This window comes from Pieris napi, chromosome 22, assembly GCF_905475465.1.
Source record: "Pieris napi chromosome 22, ilPieNapi1.2, whole genome shotgun sequence".
Lineage (NCBI taxonomy): Eukaryota > Metazoa > Arthropoda > Insecta > Lepidoptera > Pieridae > Pieris > Pieris napi.
The window spans coordinates 3,546,948-3,565,329 of NC_062255.1; the positions used below are offsets into that span (position 1 = coordinate 3,546,948).

General features: G+C 32.2%; 2 protein-coding genes across 3 annotated transcripts; both read right to left on the reverse strand.

Moving 5' to 3' along the window:
- Positions 1 to 641: 641 nt before the first annotated feature.
- On the reverse strand, positions 642 to 2,368 carry LOC125060695 (enoyl-CoA hydratase domain-containing protein 3, mitochondrial). Its single transcript, XM_047665698.1, has 7 exons — positions 2,217 to 2,368; positions 1,999 to 2,111; positions 1,722 to 1,857; positions 1,518 to 1,616; positions 1,194 to 1,285; positions 1,037 to 1,125; positions 642 to 963 (listed from the first exon to the last, which is right to left on the reverse strand). Exons 1-7 carry the CDS (start codon positions 2,232 to 2,234, stop codon positions 674 to 676), a joined length of 837 nt encoding a protein of 278 aa, XP_047521654.1. The 5' UTR covers positions 2,235 to 2,368; the 3' UTR covers positions 642 to 673.
- Positions 2,369 to 2,566: 198 nt separating this feature from the next.
- Positions 2,567 to 17,918, reverse strand: LOC125060690 (ATP-dependent DNA/RNA helicase DHX36-like). Of its 2 annotated transcripts, XM_047665689.1 has the most exons (13): positions 17,595 to 17,918; positions 16,752 to 17,513; positions 16,280 to 16,449; positions 15,948 to 16,110; positions 14,772 to 15,054; positions 12,672 to 13,131; positions 11,251 to 11,481; positions 9,175 to 9,353; positions 7,678 to 7,786; positions 6,225 to 6,440; positions 5,067 to 5,326; positions 4,106 to 4,289; positions 2,567 to 2,779 (listed from the first exon to the last, which is right to left on the reverse strand). In XM_047665689.1, exons 1-13 carry the CDS (start codon positions 17,757 to 17,759, stop codon positions 2,689 to 2,691), a joined length of 3,273 nt encoding a protein of 1,090 aa, XP_047521645.1. In that variant the 5' UTR covers positions 17,760 to 17,918; the 3' UTR covers positions 2,567 to 2,688. The 2 variants fall into 2 exon arrangements, with proteins under 2 accessions (XP_047521645.1, XP_047521646.1); XM_047665690.1 differs by lacking the exon at positions 11,251 to 11,481.
- Positions 17,919 to 18,382: the final 464 nt, after the last annotated feature.

Below are 18,382 nucleotides of genomic sequence, written 5' to 3' on the forward strand. Positions count from 1 at the left end.
AACATATACTGTTATAGAAAGGGACAGAAATAGTGTTTCGGGACACTTTCGAGCGTTACTTTTATTCGATACTGTGCATCTTGGGTTTTTTGTATATCAATGTTTTTAAAAGAATCATTACTCTTAGTTTAAAAACCACATTATTTTTATTGTTAAGATATAAATTGCACAAGTATCTTGATTTTTGTCAAAAATTTTGGAAACCCTTTTAAACCCTCAGTTTGAAACATCAAAGCTTAAGTATATTAGTAAGAATTATTGTCATTTGGCTTATAGTACTTAGGTTCATTAACAATATTTTTTTCTAGTACAGTTTTCATTACATCTCCTTTGTGTACCGTAATTTAAATAATTTAATATTTTATAGACAAGTATATGCTATTATTCTGACAATAACCATTTGTTTTACAAGCACAGTGTAGCACATTAGATTTTGATGGTTTGTTCACAAGTCGGTGTTTAAGTATTTTGCAATTTTCATATATTATTTTAGATATAGTCAGGTAACTGCTTTAGATGTAATCTTCAAGTGTGTATATAATGGATACCTATGTTTTGGCTAAACGAGAAGTGACAGCTTCTTTTATGTCCTGCTTTGAAAATACATCAACGGTTTATTATATTATAAATAAATATAGGTGTAAATATAAATGCATTTTAATTTATAAACCCCTTATTTATGACCCCACACAGCTTTTCGCTTCTCAACAAAACTCCTTATTCCTTCCTGTCCATCATTTGAGTTAATAGTTTGAACCATTATATCCTCACCAAATTTATAAGCATCAAATAGACCCATATCCATCTGCTTATAGTAAAATTCTTTGCCGATTGATATCACACTACGGCTTTTGTGTTTTATTTTTTCGATAACATTATTTACTTCTGAATCTAGATCTTGGGTTGGTACAACTTTGGTGACTAGTCCACTTTCATAGGCTTCTTGTGCAGTTATTGGTTCACCTAGAAAAAAATAACATAACTACTTATTGTAGAAATTTATAAATTAGCTCAAATGAATTTGTTTTGTACCAACCAGTTAATAACATATACATAGCTTTTGATTTTGGCATACTTCTACCAATTGCGATACCAGGTGTTGAACAGAATACACCAAAATTTGCTCTGAAATAATTATATGACATGCTAACTATCAGCAAAATTGATTCAGTCTAAAACAAACACATACATACCCAGGCGTTGAGAATTTACTCGTTTCAGAGCATATAATCATATCACAAGTAGCTACTAATTGGCAGCCTGCAGCAGCAGCAAATCCATTGACCTGTTTAATATATATTCTTTGGAATAATAAGATAAAGCTGTCTATTTTCCTATAAAATTAGAGATAGATAAACCTTAAGGTCTGTCCTTCAGATCCTTCTGTTGAGTAATGTTTCAATATGTATACTCTTTATCTTGCTATAAATAATCTTATATTATTAAATAAGTACATTATCTATTTATAGAAAGAGTTATAAATTATGAAACTGAACTCATATTAATTCATAATTTACCTTCGCAATAACTGGTACAGGACTTTGAATAATTGATTTCATTAGTTCAGATGCTTTACTGAAGACCAATTTGTGTTGACTGATGCCTGTAGATTCTTGCTGTAACATTATTATTTTTAGAAATGTTAAACTATTTCCTAATCTAGTTTTGAATAGCAATATATTTGAGCTTAGGATTATTAAGTTGTATAAAATAACACTTACAAGCTCCTTAAGATTATGTCCAGCAGAAAAAATATTTCCATTTGCAGATAAAATTATTGCCCTGAGAGAGATGTCCTCTTTATTGAGATTCACTGCTTTAATGATGTTGGACATCATGTCAAGTGAAAGAGAGTTTCTGTGTTACCAAAATATGTTTTCATTTTTATCTGTTAGTTTTTTTGAGGCAAATGTAAATTTAGCTTGACACTGGTGTAATACCAAATATAATTGATCTTAATCATTCCTTTTTCTAACTATTCATATAACAATGACATACCTTGTTTTTTCATGATTTAGAGTAATCTCTCTTGTGCCATTCTCTTCTTTAATAATAAGATAATTGTTACTTGAACTAACATTTCTTCTAAGACCTAAATGAGGTCTTATTCTCTAAAAAAATAAATGAAATGTATTTGTTCAAGCTATATCTTTTAACAACATTAGTTCTAATTAAAATTTAAAAAGTGAAGGTTATAAATTTCATAAGGAACTCACTTGAAATATTCTTTGCATTATTTTAAAGTATGTACTTATCAAAGGTACTATCTAAATTGTTCGCATCTGCTATTTAATAAAATATATCAGACTTCAGTGCATTGAGTACCTACTACATATTTTATCAAGGTCAATAGATTATTATTATACATAATTAAAAAATCAACTGTCAAAAGAGTGTTGTCAAGTATCAATAAAGTTGTACTGTTTGTGATTAAATATGTGTCATTTGGTTATTTACTTATTTAGATTGAGACCTGTTGCAGCGCGTACACATGTTGCTTCAAATATCTTAAAGGATTTAAAAATATATTGGTGATTATAATATATGTGAAATAAAACAAGATGAACTCGATTATATGTATTTTATTTTATTTATTTATGATAGCAGTTGACGACATCAATCCTAATTCTTATGACTAGACGATCGTTTGTATTGTAATTATCGCTAAAAAGTTTTAATATAAATAAATTAATGCCAGTTATCGTCTGATGCTACTGATACATCATCATCGATGTAATCAGCTTGTTCATCTTCCGCTGTAATAAGTTCAATCACGGTTCTGAAACAAATTTATAAATTATACATGACAATATAAATTCTATTAGTGAATTTTTTTACTTAAATGTTATATGTAAATATATCGGATCATTTTGCGGATCAAGTAATATTCATGACAATTTTCTTTAGTTAAATAAGAGTCAAAGAACATGTCAACAACATGGCGCTATGTCAACAGACAAAGATATGAAATTGCGCCAAAATGTGTCCAGTAATTAAACAGCATTACAACGTTGTAGCCGGCCTTTTATTGCAAGTATATTCCTTTTCTATTGCATAGCTTCTATCGCGGGCCTCGAGCGTGGAGACCGAATCCAGAAACTCCGTAACGAAAAAAACCTTACGCGTTAGAGCGGGACAGACCGCATACTGCGTATTCACATCTCTCTGACGAGATCGATGCAGCCGGTGCGCGTTAGAGTGAGAGACAGACTATATAGGCGAGTTAGTCTGAGTCTGGTAGAGTGGTAGATTGAATTAATTTATCAAAGAAAAAAAAATACTGCATAAATAAATAATTATAATTGCATAAGTTGAAAAAAAATAAATGCAATAGCTTTACCGCGGCAGTCCCCGAGTGCCACACGTTTTTTTGTTTTTATTTTGATTCAAAAATATAGTACTACTTTTGATGTAATTACAGCATATATTCTACATTTATTATAAGTAAAACTGTATTGTTATGATTTGTATCATTTTTTCCCACAACAGTTAAAAAACAATTGATTTTTTCACAACATTAGTGTAACCAAAATCTTCATAGGTTTCACAACTATTTGTTGGAAAACTCAACAGAAATTAGAAATTATTTTTTTCTAGACCATAAATCCTCCACTCCTTTAGTTGCCCCGATGCATACAGACCTCTCAATCTGGCATTGGCTACGTTATACGAACAAACGGATTGAACGTTTATAAATCTACTAGCTGACCCGACAAACGTTGTACATATTGCCATGTAATATGTAATAAAAGTAACTATCTGCTATAATAAAAAATAGGGGTTTATCGTAGAGGGGTGAAAATGAAGGGGTGTATGTATTTTTGTATGTTGTATCATAAAAAAATAAAAACAAAAAAAATGTCTAAAACTACAAATAATTTCTTTTTTGGGGTGGACATCACTTAAGGGTTTGAAATATAGATAGTAGCCGATTCTCAGACTTACTTAATATCCATAAAAATATTTATAAGAATCGGTCGAGTCGTTTCGGAGGAGTATGGGAACGAACATTGTAACACAAGAATTTTATATATATAGAGATATAAAATAATATAAAAATTATATATCTCCAATAATTAAGTTATATAATTACATAAAAACATACTTTAAAACCTCGTCTTCGAATTGGCTCTGTTTCACAGAATGTGGGCATGTTTCCATAACTTTGTTCGCCAGTACTTGGTCGAGTAGAATTCTCAACTTCAGTATTGTGTTTGCCGAATTTTTGTTGCATCGTACGTTTATATTTTTGGTTATAGACATTAAGCAATCGTCCGGATTTTCAAGATCTAAAAACAATATAATATACGGCGTTTTATATTAATGTAATTTATTTTCATCATCGGACATCGAGGTAGAATACGAAATTCCTTCCGTATCACCTCAACGTCCGTCGTTCCACAACTGAGCAGTTTTAAAACAGATTTTGCCGAGCACTACCACCATGTGGAACCAGCTGCATTATTTCCGAAACAATTCGATTTAAGGTCCTTCAAAAGAAAAGTGCGTACTAAATCTTAAAAGGCCGGCAACGCTATTGCGAGTCCTCTTGCAATGTGAGTGTCTATGGGCGGCGGTATCACTTACCATCAGGTGAGGCTACTGCCCGTTTGTTATATTTTTTTTATTAGTACACAGTAACTTGTTTGAAGTAGTCACAGTAAGTAATATCGCCGCCCATGGTCACTCAATGCCCGAGGGCTCGTGTGTTGCCAGCCTTTTAAAAATTAGTACGCTCTTTTCTTGAAGGACCCTAAGTCGAATTGGTTCGGAAATACTTCAGTAGGCAGCTGGTTCCACATAGTGGTGGTGCGCGGCAAAAACTGCCTTAAAAAACGCTCAGTTGTAGAACGACGGACGTCGAGGTAATACGGGTGGAATTTCGTATTCTGCCTCGACGTCCGATGACGATGCGTACGACGATTTACGCTTACCAAATGAGCAACATGTAATGCCGCCTTGCTCGTGCAATTATTATAATATTATAATTGTAATATATTATATTATAGTATTAATAGTATACTTCACAATAATTTTCAGTTAAATAAAGAAAGACAGTACAGTACCTTCTTTAACACTATATTCTCCAAAGAATAACAGCGGCAGTGTATATACCAGGTTGACATCAATAAGGAAGAGGTCAGACGATTTTTGCTTTAGCCAATAGACCAACCAATTAGCCCCGGAGTTAGTGCAAATTTCTTCGCGCTTGTTCATACCATGTGAAAAAGCCATAACACTACTTGGATGGACCTTGACTTTGCCATCTTCAGGGCAATATGCGAGAATGGATTTTGGTTTTTTGTAGCTTTTTAAATTGCACCAACTGTAAATATAATATTGGTAATTCCATATTCACTATACGCTCTCATTATTGATGGGGAACACTGTAAAGGTTGAAGGTCGTATCTTATTGAGAAGATAAAAAAGGGTGCGTGTACTTATATACGCGCGTAAGAAGTTATACTTCTTTGGCATTATTAAAAATAGTTTTTGATTGCATGCAAATAATTAATTACAATGAAATAATTAAAGGCTGGAGAATTATAGTAAATAAAGTTCAGTTTACACTTGAAAAATTAAATAAATAAATATTTATTATTATTCTCTTACATTAAGTGTAACATAAATTCTATTATTATTCGAATGTTGTTTTTAAATTATGTCGAATGCCGTAGCATCTTCCGTGGGCAACTTCATTCTGTTAATTTTGTGTCACGGTGCGCGTGCATCGTAAAATTTCACTCTCATCAATTGTTCATTACGCGCCTAAAAAGTATAACTTCAAAAAAGTTTCGACAAAAACGGTTCGTTTTTATACATGTATATATAAAAGGCACCTATGTAAATAGTGTTGATTTAATGTTGTTTTCATTTAGTTGGTTAATTTATTGAAATTACTTTTGAATACACAGACAAGACTTGAAAGTCCTCTACTAAAGTGCGGCAATCGTGTAACTGCCTACTACTTGGATATATAGAAAATTAATAAAAAAAATTGCATAAATATATGCTATTTTTTTAATAAGGTTTCTCTTCTATGATTGACCTTTATGATCTAGCGTACCTAGTAATTTAGATCTAACTTAATTTACTAAATATTTATCATAAGAAAGTGTCTAGCACTACTTACAGTATCTATTAAGCAAGAAGTTAAATTTAAATAAAAAAAAAATTCAGAAAAATTATTTAAATTAAAAAAAGTAATTGTCTAGTCGACTCACCGCACTCGAGCTACATTAGGGTACAACGATGCAGCCACAATTGCTTTGAAAAGGCTAATATTATTCCAATTCCTGTTCTCCCATTGAGCCTGGAGATTACTACTTGAAAGAAATCCCATTTGTGTGAGATTTTCACCCAACTGTTTCTTCATGTCGACTAGAAGTTCCAACGTGTTGTTTGAAAGGAAATTATCGTAGGCGAACGAACGACGGTCTCTAATAACATATTAAAAACATGAGTCATTAAAGTAATAGTGAAAATAAGAGATAGAAAACAATAAGAAAAGAAAAGAGCGTACCAATTCGTAAGCCGTCGACAAACGTGCCAGCCCTCTGGCATTGACTGACCATGGGCGGTATCTACTAACATCTATCTTTATATATATAATTCTTCTGTGAGTGTGTATGTCACTGAACTTCTCTCAAACGACTGGACCGATTTTGATGAAATTTTTTGTGTGTGTTCAAGGGGATCTGGGAATGGTTTAGATTCACAAATTAGCCCGCCAGATGGCGCTGCAGTCGGTACTTTCATACTTTGCTTTACTAATCGCTTGAAATATCATGCAGGACAACGTCTGTCGGGTCCACTAGTTGTTCTATAAAATACTAGCTGACCGGGCAAACGTCGTTTTGCCATGTATATCATTTATAATAAAAACATAGGGGTTGATCGTAGAGGGGTGAAAGCTAGGGGTTGTATAATATATTTTTTAATGCTGTATCATAAAAAAAACGAAAAAAATATCTAAAAATAAAAATATATATTTAGGGACTACCCTTAACATTTGGGAGGATGAAAAATAGATGTCTGATTATCAGACATACCCTATATGCATACAAAATTTCATGAGAATCGGTCGAGCCGTTTCGGAGGAGTTTAACCACAAACACCGCGACACGAGAATTTTATATATTAGATATTCAACTTGATAGCAGTTTTGATAAATAACACTACACTACACTATGTTACAACAATATTTATTTGCACTTCGTTGCAAGGATTGGTACGCTCTATTTTTTATTATTAGGGATTAGATTTACGATGTGCGACTCATCCCTGAGGTCGTAGGTTCGATTCCCGGCTGAGCACCATTCTTTCTATGTACGCATTTAACATTCGCTCGCACGGTGAAGAAAAACATCGTGAGGAATCCGACTTGCCTTAATTGACCCAAAAAGTCGACGGCGTATGTCAGGCACAGGAGGCCGATCACCTACTTGCCTATAAGATTGACAAATGATCATGAAACAGATACAGAAATCTGAGGCCCAGACCTAAAAAGGTTGTAGCACCAATGATTTATTTTGTATTTTATTAGCGATTAGAGATTAATATTTGACCCAGTGGCTTAGTTGTGTTTCCAACTCTGAGGTCATGTGTTCGAGATACGTCTGTGCACTATTTCTATGTGCGTACGGCGAATGTGAATTGTTATATTTTGGAATATACCTGTATGAACAACTTTCCCATTGCATAATCGCTTCAGACATCGCTACGTGGTCACTCGGTTCACCCATCGCCAGCCTCCGCTTTACATCCTTAATTTCGGATTCTTTGCCTTAAAAATTCAAGATTTGTTCATGTGGAAATGTTAATATTATAAGCATGTAATGTATATTTCTTTTTTGACGTTCATAAGTGTACATTGTGTTACCTATATGAATAAATGACTTTTGACTTTTAATGAATAGGCGAAATATTGAATTACTTGACCCGGTTATATGTTGCTTAAACACTTCGTGCGATTTCATCCCTGAGGTCGTGGGTTCGATAGCTGTTTGTGAGTTTGTCTTGACATTTTACACTCCTGTACGGTAAAGATCATCGTACAAGAGTGTTAAATCCAAACATCGTGACGAAACCGAAATGTTTTAGACCCAAATAGTGGGCGAAGTGTGTCAGGCACAGATGGTTGATCACCTACTTGCCTATTATAAAAACAAATGAGACCCAGACCTAGAAGATTGTAGCGCCATTGGTTTTTACTATGGATACAAATGTATTTCAAACGGACATAGGAACTTATAATGCTTAGTATTTTATAATAGCAACTTATAAAAGCATTCCCACCCTCATGTAAACCAAAAATACCATGTTTATATATTACAAGTCAATTTTGTATATTTCTTCACAGTTTTTGAAATATTGAATATTTTTGTAAAAGATAATTAGCATATACTGTGTAAAACTTTTTATAACGAATTTCAAGGGACCGATCATTTTTATTATATACGTTACAGAGAAATTTCGTTATGTGGAGGGAATAATTAATTAATGGGTATTGGGTTAAACAAAATGAATTTAACTCGTTTCGTTATAACGATTGACGTTATAAAGAGTTTACACTGTATATTAAGTATAATTGATCAATTTACAATACTGCACATTATAAAACCGAATACAATATTTAAAAAAATGTGTGCGTTACGGGACGCCCGACAGCAGTGTCCTAACCACGTCTGCTCCTCATCATAATGCTGAGCCAAGGCCAGTTACAACCACAACACTCACACAATACACCCTTATTCCTTTCTTTCCATAATCTTTTGTTCTTTTTCTATTTTTATTATTATTATTTTGTGTGTTTCGTTAGTAATAAATGTTATGTCTAAACTAAGTTGAACTATTTCTTTATGTAATGTTCCGAGGATCACCATCTGTTCATTCATCATATTTTTTATAATCTAATCCAAAAACGGTGATAATTTGAGGTTATAAGCCCACTGTCAAGCATAAACGTCAAACGCACACTAAACACTGAGTAGAGAGTGGGGAAAGCGTCTGTCCGAAATACGGCTAGCGCTGCAGGTACTACCTGCTGCAAGACACGCGTAACGCGTTACGTAACGAAGCGGTTTACCATCCCATAAGAAGTTATCACTTCAAAAAACAGCGCAACGGGCTTTTTGAAATAAAAATTGTTAGTAATATATAATTTAAGTTTACCAATAACAAGTAGAAATGGATCTTTGAAACTCCATACTGCTGCAACACTCGCTGCTCTATCCAAGCATCCAAAAAGAGCTCCCAACAATAATAATTTTCCTGCTGCGGGATGAACTGGGAGTCTTGCTAAATGCCATCCCAATGGTGTCAAGGTCTCCGTTTTGTACAGGGCACCACATCTACACAAACGTTAAAACGATGACATATTTTTTGAAGTGAAACTTCTTTAGAATCGTTGTGATTTCAAACTGGATGCAACGGAAAAAGCAACAGTAAAAAGAGACAGACACATAAATTAATAGGATTTGGCGTGGGAGAGAGTGAGATAGGAGGCATTATACAGTGTATAAACTTTAAATTAGTGTGTATTTGAACATTTTCTGAAATAAAAAAACAGATTTTATGAAAATTAAATAAGTAAGTCAAGTAAGTAGTTTAATTATAAAATTAGATTATTTATCAATTTTATTTACAAATCATTAGTTATAGAAACTTTTTGAAGTGAAAACTTCGTACTACACTTAATTAAAAGTTTATACACTGTATAATGCTTCCTATCTCATTTCCTCCCACGTTGGATCTTGTGAATTTATTTCAAACTTTTATTATTTTAGTTTTTACCAAATTAAAGATTGATATTAAAGTTATAAATAAAAATTTAACATCAAAATATAATTTTTTTTAAAGAAAGGATCCTACATTTAGATAGAGAAAAAGTCTAATTTACATATTTTAATTATAAAAACATTGTTTTTGAAGGTTTCACTTCTACCACGTGTGAATTGGACACATGATTTTTTTTTTAAGGATTGGACAATTCACACCAACTGACCTAGTCCCATGCTAAGCTGGTGAAACTTGTGTTATGGGTACTAGGCAACGGATATATACATATTTAAACACCTAAGACCTAAGCACAACACCAAATCGATGTTTGTCTCAGCCGGGGATCGAACCCGGGACCCATGGATTCGCAGTCAGAGGTACTACCACTAGACCAATGAGCCGTCAGTAGCCGAGCATTAAAGAATTATAATTTCATAATATGACGAGACAAGATGTTGTGAAATGATTTTCAGCAGTCGTAGCGAGTACTACCACATACTATATACAGGGTGTCCCAAGACTATGGTTCATCAAGGGAAAGTACCAAAAATATCGTAAATAGGATATTATGCTGAAAGAAGACTTTATTTTATTTTGAAAAGTAAGTATTTCAATGATATTCTAAAAGTTGGATCACGGAGATGACCACATTAGGGTCCTTTACAAATAAAAATTTCTTTAAGTAAATAGTCTTAAATCTATATTTTATTACATCCCTTTTAATATAGTCTTTGATTGACATAACCTTTACACATTTAAAGAAAAAAACTTTTTACCGGATTAAAGTTATGTATTATTATAAATTTACAACTATTTAACATAATTTTAAATTCTCACGGTGACTGAAGACAAAAGGTGTTGAATGTCAAAAAGTATCACAGCTGTAGAGAAAGTTGCATTATCTGTATTTATTTCCCCGGAGTTGGTATCGACTAAAAGACGGAGGGTTAAAACGGGAAACGTCGGATAAAGTTAAAATTATGTTAAATAATTGTAAATTTATAATAATACATACCTTTAATCCGGTAAAAAGTTTTTTTCTTTACATCCCTTTTAAGTTGAAGAACCTGTGTTAGGGATGAACGCTCTTTCCTATATGTTAATACTTAATCTACTTAACAAAACAAAACAGTGAAGGTACTTAAATAGTAAAATAATTATATTACATACTTGAAAAACAAAACTTCTGGCGATTGTTGATATTAAATAGTAATGGCCTAAACAAGTGAGGTAGATTAAAATCAATAGCACCATCGTCTTTTTTGATTGAGTGTGTGAGACATGAGTGTAACTGTAGTGCAACTCAGACAAAAGAAAAGAGCGTACCAATTCTTAAAACACCGACAATGCACTTGCGGGCCTTCTGGCAATGTGAGTGTCCATGGGCGGCGGTATCACTTAAGTTCAGGTGATCCTCCTGCACGTTTGCCTATTTAATAAAAAAAAATTCAATAATTTAAAAAATCTTACTTCTGCAAGTGCCTCACAGCCCATTCCACTGTTTTCTCAGCGGGCGGTGATGGGACCATCTGAAACGCCGTATTGGCTAAACCGAGTCTCAATTTCTTCACCATCAACACCGGTTCTAATAAATTACTCCTTTGTAACTCTGGTAAAAGCCGATCAGCAAGTGTTCCCGCACGGTATGACGTTAATAGGTAATAGCAAATGCCAGGTTGACAACGACCTGCCCGACCACGTCTGTTAATCATATTAAGTCATCATATAATATAAATTAATTAAGAGAATAATTCTGCATTTAAATTTGAATAGGGGTTAACGAAACGAGTTTTATGCTAAAAATTAATTAATTAAGAGAATAATTCTGCATTTAAATTTGAATAGGGGTCAACGAAAAGAGTTTTATGATAAAAATTAATTAATTAAGCGAATAATTCTGCATTTAAATTTGAATAGGGGTCAACGAAAAGAGTTTTATGATAAAAATTAATCAAGAGAATAATTCTGCATTTAAATTTGAATAGGGGTCAACGAAAAGAGTTTTATGATAAAAATTAATTAATTAAGCGAATAATTCTGCATTTAAATTTGAATAGGGCTCAACGAAAAGAGTTTTATGATAAAAATTAATTAATTAAGAGAATAATTCTGCATTTAAATTTGAATAGAGGTCAACGAAAAGAGTTTTATGATAAAAATTAATTAATTAAGAGAATAATTCTGCATTTAAATTTGAATAGGAGTCAACGAAAAGAGTTTTATGATAAAAATTAATTAATTAAGAGAATAATTCTGCATTTAAATTTGAATAGGGGTCAACGAAAAGAGTTTTATGATAAAAATTAATTAATTAAGCGAATAATTCTGCATTTAAATTTGAATAGGGGTCAACGAAAAGAGTTTTATGATAAAAATTAATTAATTAAGAAAATAATTCTGCATTTAAATTTGAATAGGGGTCAACGAAAAGAGTTTTATGATAAAAATTAATTAATTAAGAAAATAATTCTGCATTTAAATTTGAATAGGGGTCAACGAAAAGAGTTTTATGAGAAAAATTAATTGTAAATTATTTATTTACTAACACTGTAAAGTTAGAAGCATTTCATATTAATTTATTTTTTTTGACGATCATAAGTGTATAATATATTACCTACATGAATAAATGATTTTTTAATTTGAATATAATTCTTCGTAATAGAGAATAGCTGTTGCGTTATAAATTGAAGAGAATTAATGTATGGGTTTTGTGTTGAACCAAACACCTTTAACACTTTTTACGTTATAACGTTATAGAGTTTTTCGTTATAACGAATGCCGTTATACAGAGGTTACTCTATATGCACTTTAAAAATCATATAGGTACATAAAATACTTGATATCTTATAAAAACTCAAAAAGTTTAGTGTTATAAAGTGAAAAATCCTCACCTCTGATGTAAATTAGCTTTAGACACCCATTCAGTTTTCAACGTAGAAATATTCTCTTCAACATTCAACCCGCTAACTTTAATCCTCCCAGAATCGACAACATACACTATATCATCAATTGTTATCGACGTTTCAGCGATGTTCGTGGCCAATATTATTTTACGAACGCCTAACGGCGGTCTCATAAATATCTTACGCTGTTCTAGAGTCGCCAATTTTGAATGTAAGGGATAAATTTCGTGTTTTTCGTTCAAAAACCCATGTAATTCCATACATCGCATTACTTTAGTTATTTCCCCAATCCCAGGTAGGAACACAAGAATTGCTCCAGGCTCTCCCTTGCATATGTATTTTAGGAGTTCAACTATTAAGTCTACATTGAATTCCTCTATTTCTGGGTCTTGGAGTGTTTTGTATACATCACGTGGTATATTGTTTTTTATTGATTCCAGCCATGGTCCTAATAAAAGAATTATATCATTATGCATAAACTTTCTCAGACGTTTTTGACGTGATAACGTCTTTAAAATCGTTTTAGTCGGGTGACATGTTCAGAAACTTGTGTCACACCAAAACCTCACGAGCGCGATCGCAGGTATAACGAGAGAGAGACGGACCGATCTCCCGTCTCATCTCGAGCGCTGCCAGTCATTCCGTGAATGTATGAAGAAAAATGTATATCATAGTCGAATAAGTAAACTTGTCATTTTACACCCGAAATTTATCATCAAAAGTGTGAATAAAACGATAGATGTAATTTAAAATTTGAAAAAATTGTTATCTTCATTAATTCCTTACTTCCCAAAAACTTATATCACCAATAAGACGTTATCACGTAAACATCTCGATCGTAAACCTACTTTACAAACAACCAATATTTTTTTTTGAAGTATTACTTCTTTAGGCGCGTTATGAAAAATTGATGAGAGTGAAATTTTACAATGCGCGCGTACCGTGACACAAAATTAACAGAATGAAGTTGCCCACGGAAGATGCTACGGCATTGGACGTAATTTAAAAACAACATTCGAATAATAATAGAATTTATGTTACACTTAATGTAAGAGAATAATAATAAATATTTATTTATTTAATTTTTCAAATGTAAACTGGACTTTATTGACTATAATGACTCCTTTTCCAGTCTTTGATTATTTAATTGTAATTAATTATTTGCTTGCAATCAAAAACTATTTTTAATAATGCCAAAGAAGTATAACTTCTTACGCGCGTACATAAGTACACGCAACCTTTTTTTTAATTTGGGGAGTTTGAATGTGTAACGGAAGACGAAACAATGCATAAATAACTAAAACTAGCTGCTGTGGTCTCTGGCAGAATGACCAGCGCTGTGGAACAGTCTGCTCCTCAGCATAATGCTGAGCCAGGGCCAATTACAGCCACAGCACACCCACATTACACACTTGAAACGAACCGAATGGGAAAAGGGATTTGTTTTTAATTGTTATATCTCTCATTTTATTTTTTTCTTTGATTATTATTATTTTGTGTGTTTTTGTTTGTTAATAAATGTTATGTCTTATGTCCGTCTTAAATTTGCTTGTTATTAATCTGTCGTTTTTATTAGAAAAATGGTGTACGTAGCATTTAGTAATGGTGTTTTTTTGTTTGTTACAGGAGGCTCATATATTTGAAGTTTTATTTCCTTACTGTATGTGCAATTGTTACATTTTGGTCATCGCTTGTAACGATGTAGTGCGTGTTTCTAAATCTAATCTGAAACGCGAAATCTAAGGTACAAATTGAAAAATGATCTTAACTGTACATAATAATAATAAATAGGATACTAAAAGAAATCGATATTTTGTGTAAATGATGTTTTATTTTTACGAACATGATTTCCGATTTATTATATTTTGTAATGAACGTATTTATAAAGAAATAAGTAATTATTTTCTTCTAATTCTTTTCTCTTTAATCTGTTTTTAGTACTGTGTAGAAAGACAGGCATTTAATTAGGAGATATCTGATTCTGAAATATATTAAGTATAGCTTTTGTTCTTGTCCTGCACTTTTAGTATTTCATTTATAGTCTCCTGTCCGAAACATAAATCAATTATTTGTGTTTCGTCAACTTACCAATTTCAGCCTTATATTGAATATCCTTTTGCATTTCATTCGCCTCACTTTTACCCTTCCTTTCATATTTTTTCCACTTTTGCTTTTCATTTTTCTTTACCTTTTCCTTCTGTATCTGGTAGTTAGTTAGCTTCAGGATATCTTCTAGATAAACATCTGTGACGGGATAAGCAAGCCCTTCTATGCACACTACGGGACAATCGTCAAAATACGCTGACAATACTTCTGCATCTAACGTAGCACTCATAAGTATGAGTTTTAGATCTTTTCGTTTTTTTAGTATCTGGAATTTTAAATTGTTCTATGAAATACATTTTTTTTTATAAAAAAAATTGATCTGTCACCAAAAATATTAAATGCTTTATTTATTTAAAAAACATTTGCCAAATGGTATGGGAGCGTTCAAGTATTACGTCACGCAATTTTTGGAGATTATTGACCCCCCCCCCCATGTAACGCGCCATAACGTTTTTCTGTACCAAAGTATGGTAAAACGTTTCGTGACCACCTAGTGACTCTTTATACCTAAAAGTTACCATTATGTGGTGTAAAGTACTGGAAAGTTAATATTAACAATAACGCGTAATTCAATCCCCGCCCCGTATTGTAACGTTTTACAAAAGGACTTTTAGCTTAGTGTAGCTTATGTGAAACGTTGGTACTTTCATCGCAGCTCCATCTGTTAGAATTGTGACTATCAAATAATAAACAAATGCAATAAAATAATATTGCGGGTATAAATTGAGATGTTAGCTATCCTATCTTTTAAGTTAGATCAAACTGTATACGGTGTGCAAATTTGATTGATATCGGTTCAGTAGTTTAGGAGACCATAGCGGACAAACAACGTGACACGTAATTTATATATATTAAGATAAGTTGATGAAAATTTGTAAGCCGTAAGTTTATAAGAATATAGATAGAAATCTTATTTGTATTTTAGGTCACAATCTCTCACATACAGCAAAAATGGATTAACAACTTACAATAATGTTTTAGAATACGGCACTAAACTACGCAATTCAATTTGGTTTCCTTCAAGAGAGGGGTTTGAGAAATCTATTTAGTCTCAGTCACTCTGCTGTCACCGGCCTGCTATCTCTTACTTACATCACAGCAAACAAATTAACAGAAAGAGACAAAAATTAGTCTAGATTTGTAAAATTATTAATATACCTGTTTCAGCATAGCCATAGCCAAATCTACATGAGTATCCCGTTCATGAACCTCATCCAGTATTATATGACTAAATTTTGTCAATGCTTGATCAACCTCAAGTTCAGTTAATAGCACTCCAGTAGTGCAGAACATAATACTACCACGAGTTCTTGATTCTACCCTGGTACAGAGAAATCATTACTTTTTAATATATTTAAGCTTATTGCAATATTATTTAATTAATGAGTTTTGGTCTAAATTAGATTTGGATAATTTCTGTGAAACCCATAAAACTGTGTGTATGATATGGTGTATAAGTCCTTCTCAACACATACACACATAATACTAACTTTTCTAATCGGACACTATATCCTACAGAATTTCCAAGCATTTCAGCTCTTTCGTTAGCAACTCTCATAGCTAATGAAGATGCTGCAATTCTTCTTGGCTGAGTGACAAGTATTCTTACATTAGCCCCTGTATTATTATTCATAGCTCTGTCTAAAATAAGTTGAGGAATCTGAACAAAAACAATAGTTTTAAAATGTATTAATACTAAGTTCCATGAAATACATATAGGTTAGTTTTTTGCAATTCTAATTTAAAAATGATAAATCCCAAATGTTTTTTATTGCACATGGTATTATCTGATTGTAATATTTTTCCAGGCAAGTACGAGGATTACACTTAGAACTATGAAAAATCACAGTTACATGTTAACCTTTGACAACTTGGTTGAAGTTTGATTACTGACTTAACAGAGAACCAACTTATATGAGTTAAATTGTATAGCTCTCATACTATAATTTCTATAATATTCACCTGTGTAGATTTTCCACAGCCAGTTTCACCACTTATCACTAGTACTTGACTTTTATCAATATTGTCTAATATATCTTCTTTTTTCTTATAAGCAGGTAAGGTTTCACGAAATTCTAACATTTTATTATAAGACAACTTTCCTACCATTTCATTGTACTCCTTGTAGTAATCATGGTTTAATTTTCTAACACCATTATTGTTAGAAGTTATTTGAATACCTTGTGTTAAAAGTTCTGTTAATTTCTCATCAAATGTTCCAGTAATTATATCTTGATACCCATATTTATAATGTCTTTCTCTTAAACCTAGTATCCTTTCAGAGTTTACGCAATCATTCATTATATTTTCATTTTTAAAAGGTATGTAATCTGGCATACTTACTGAACTCGGTTCAGTTTTAATAGGTATATCATTCAGTGTACTTAATGAACTGGGTTCATCCCTAACCTCAATATGGGTCTCATCTTTTATATTAAGTAAGATCTTTTCATTCTCATTCAAATATGTATCAGTCTCGAAATTAGGTACCAAATCGTTTTTAAGGGAAATATTAGTACCTTCTTTGTATCTCTTATCAGCAACATCATATTCTTCGGGATGAGGACTTTCTTTTCTCTTAATTAAGTCAGTTTTTGGTTTTATAAGAGATTCAAATATATTTGTGAAAGACAATTCTATATTTTCAGTTTTAGCAACAGTTTCTATGAACATTAAGTTTTTATTTATAGCAGATATGATAGCCGACGGAATTGTGAGATTAATCTAAAAGAAAATAATTAAAATAAAATATTATTTAACGTACTTAATTTTAAGGTTAATGCAAGATTATAATTTTGCACTTACCACTGTGTCCGTTTTTTTATTTTTTTTATATAGGTTTTTATAATAGAGACCAATTTCTTTGCCTTTCAAACCAGGTGGTCGACTTCTTGTATTTCGCCCTCTATTGCCTTGAAAACTTCTGGCACCAGTACTATACCAACTTCTATTTCCACGAGAATTAGACATTTTTGATATTAACAATTGAGCAAAACGCAATACACAATATGGACACACTTTTTGATTGCGTGAATTTTCCTTTATTATTCACATGATTCAGTAATAAGTAATCTGGATTCCGATTTCTGAGGTTGTTAATTTAAATACACAGATTTAGGCAGTCGGCAGTCGGCACACGGACGTGGGCACTGTGGGCAGGACACAACAACAAATGCTCACAGCTGACAGCTCAATTCGAATTAGGATTTAGGGATGCTCGATCATCGATGATCACAGATCATCAATGTTCGATAATCGTCGATATTAAAAATAAAAACATCGATGTTGCTACACGAAAAATATCGTAACATTCATGTTAACGGAATCGAACATCAATGTATCTCACGGTCTCGGCACGAACAATGCAACTTGCGAAAAAAATTAAGTCTTCTATGAACGCATACACAAATCAGGTTTATTAAAATTCTGAACGCGTATTCATTCAATTCGTTCGTTCTTCGTAGTCTCGTTCGCTCTTTCTCTCTCACACTTACTACTTTTTATCAACAAAGAAATAGAATGAAAAGTTCTTTTTAAAAATAACTTTACGTTTAGTCGGTTGATAAAAAATATCGAAATATGTGATAATTTGT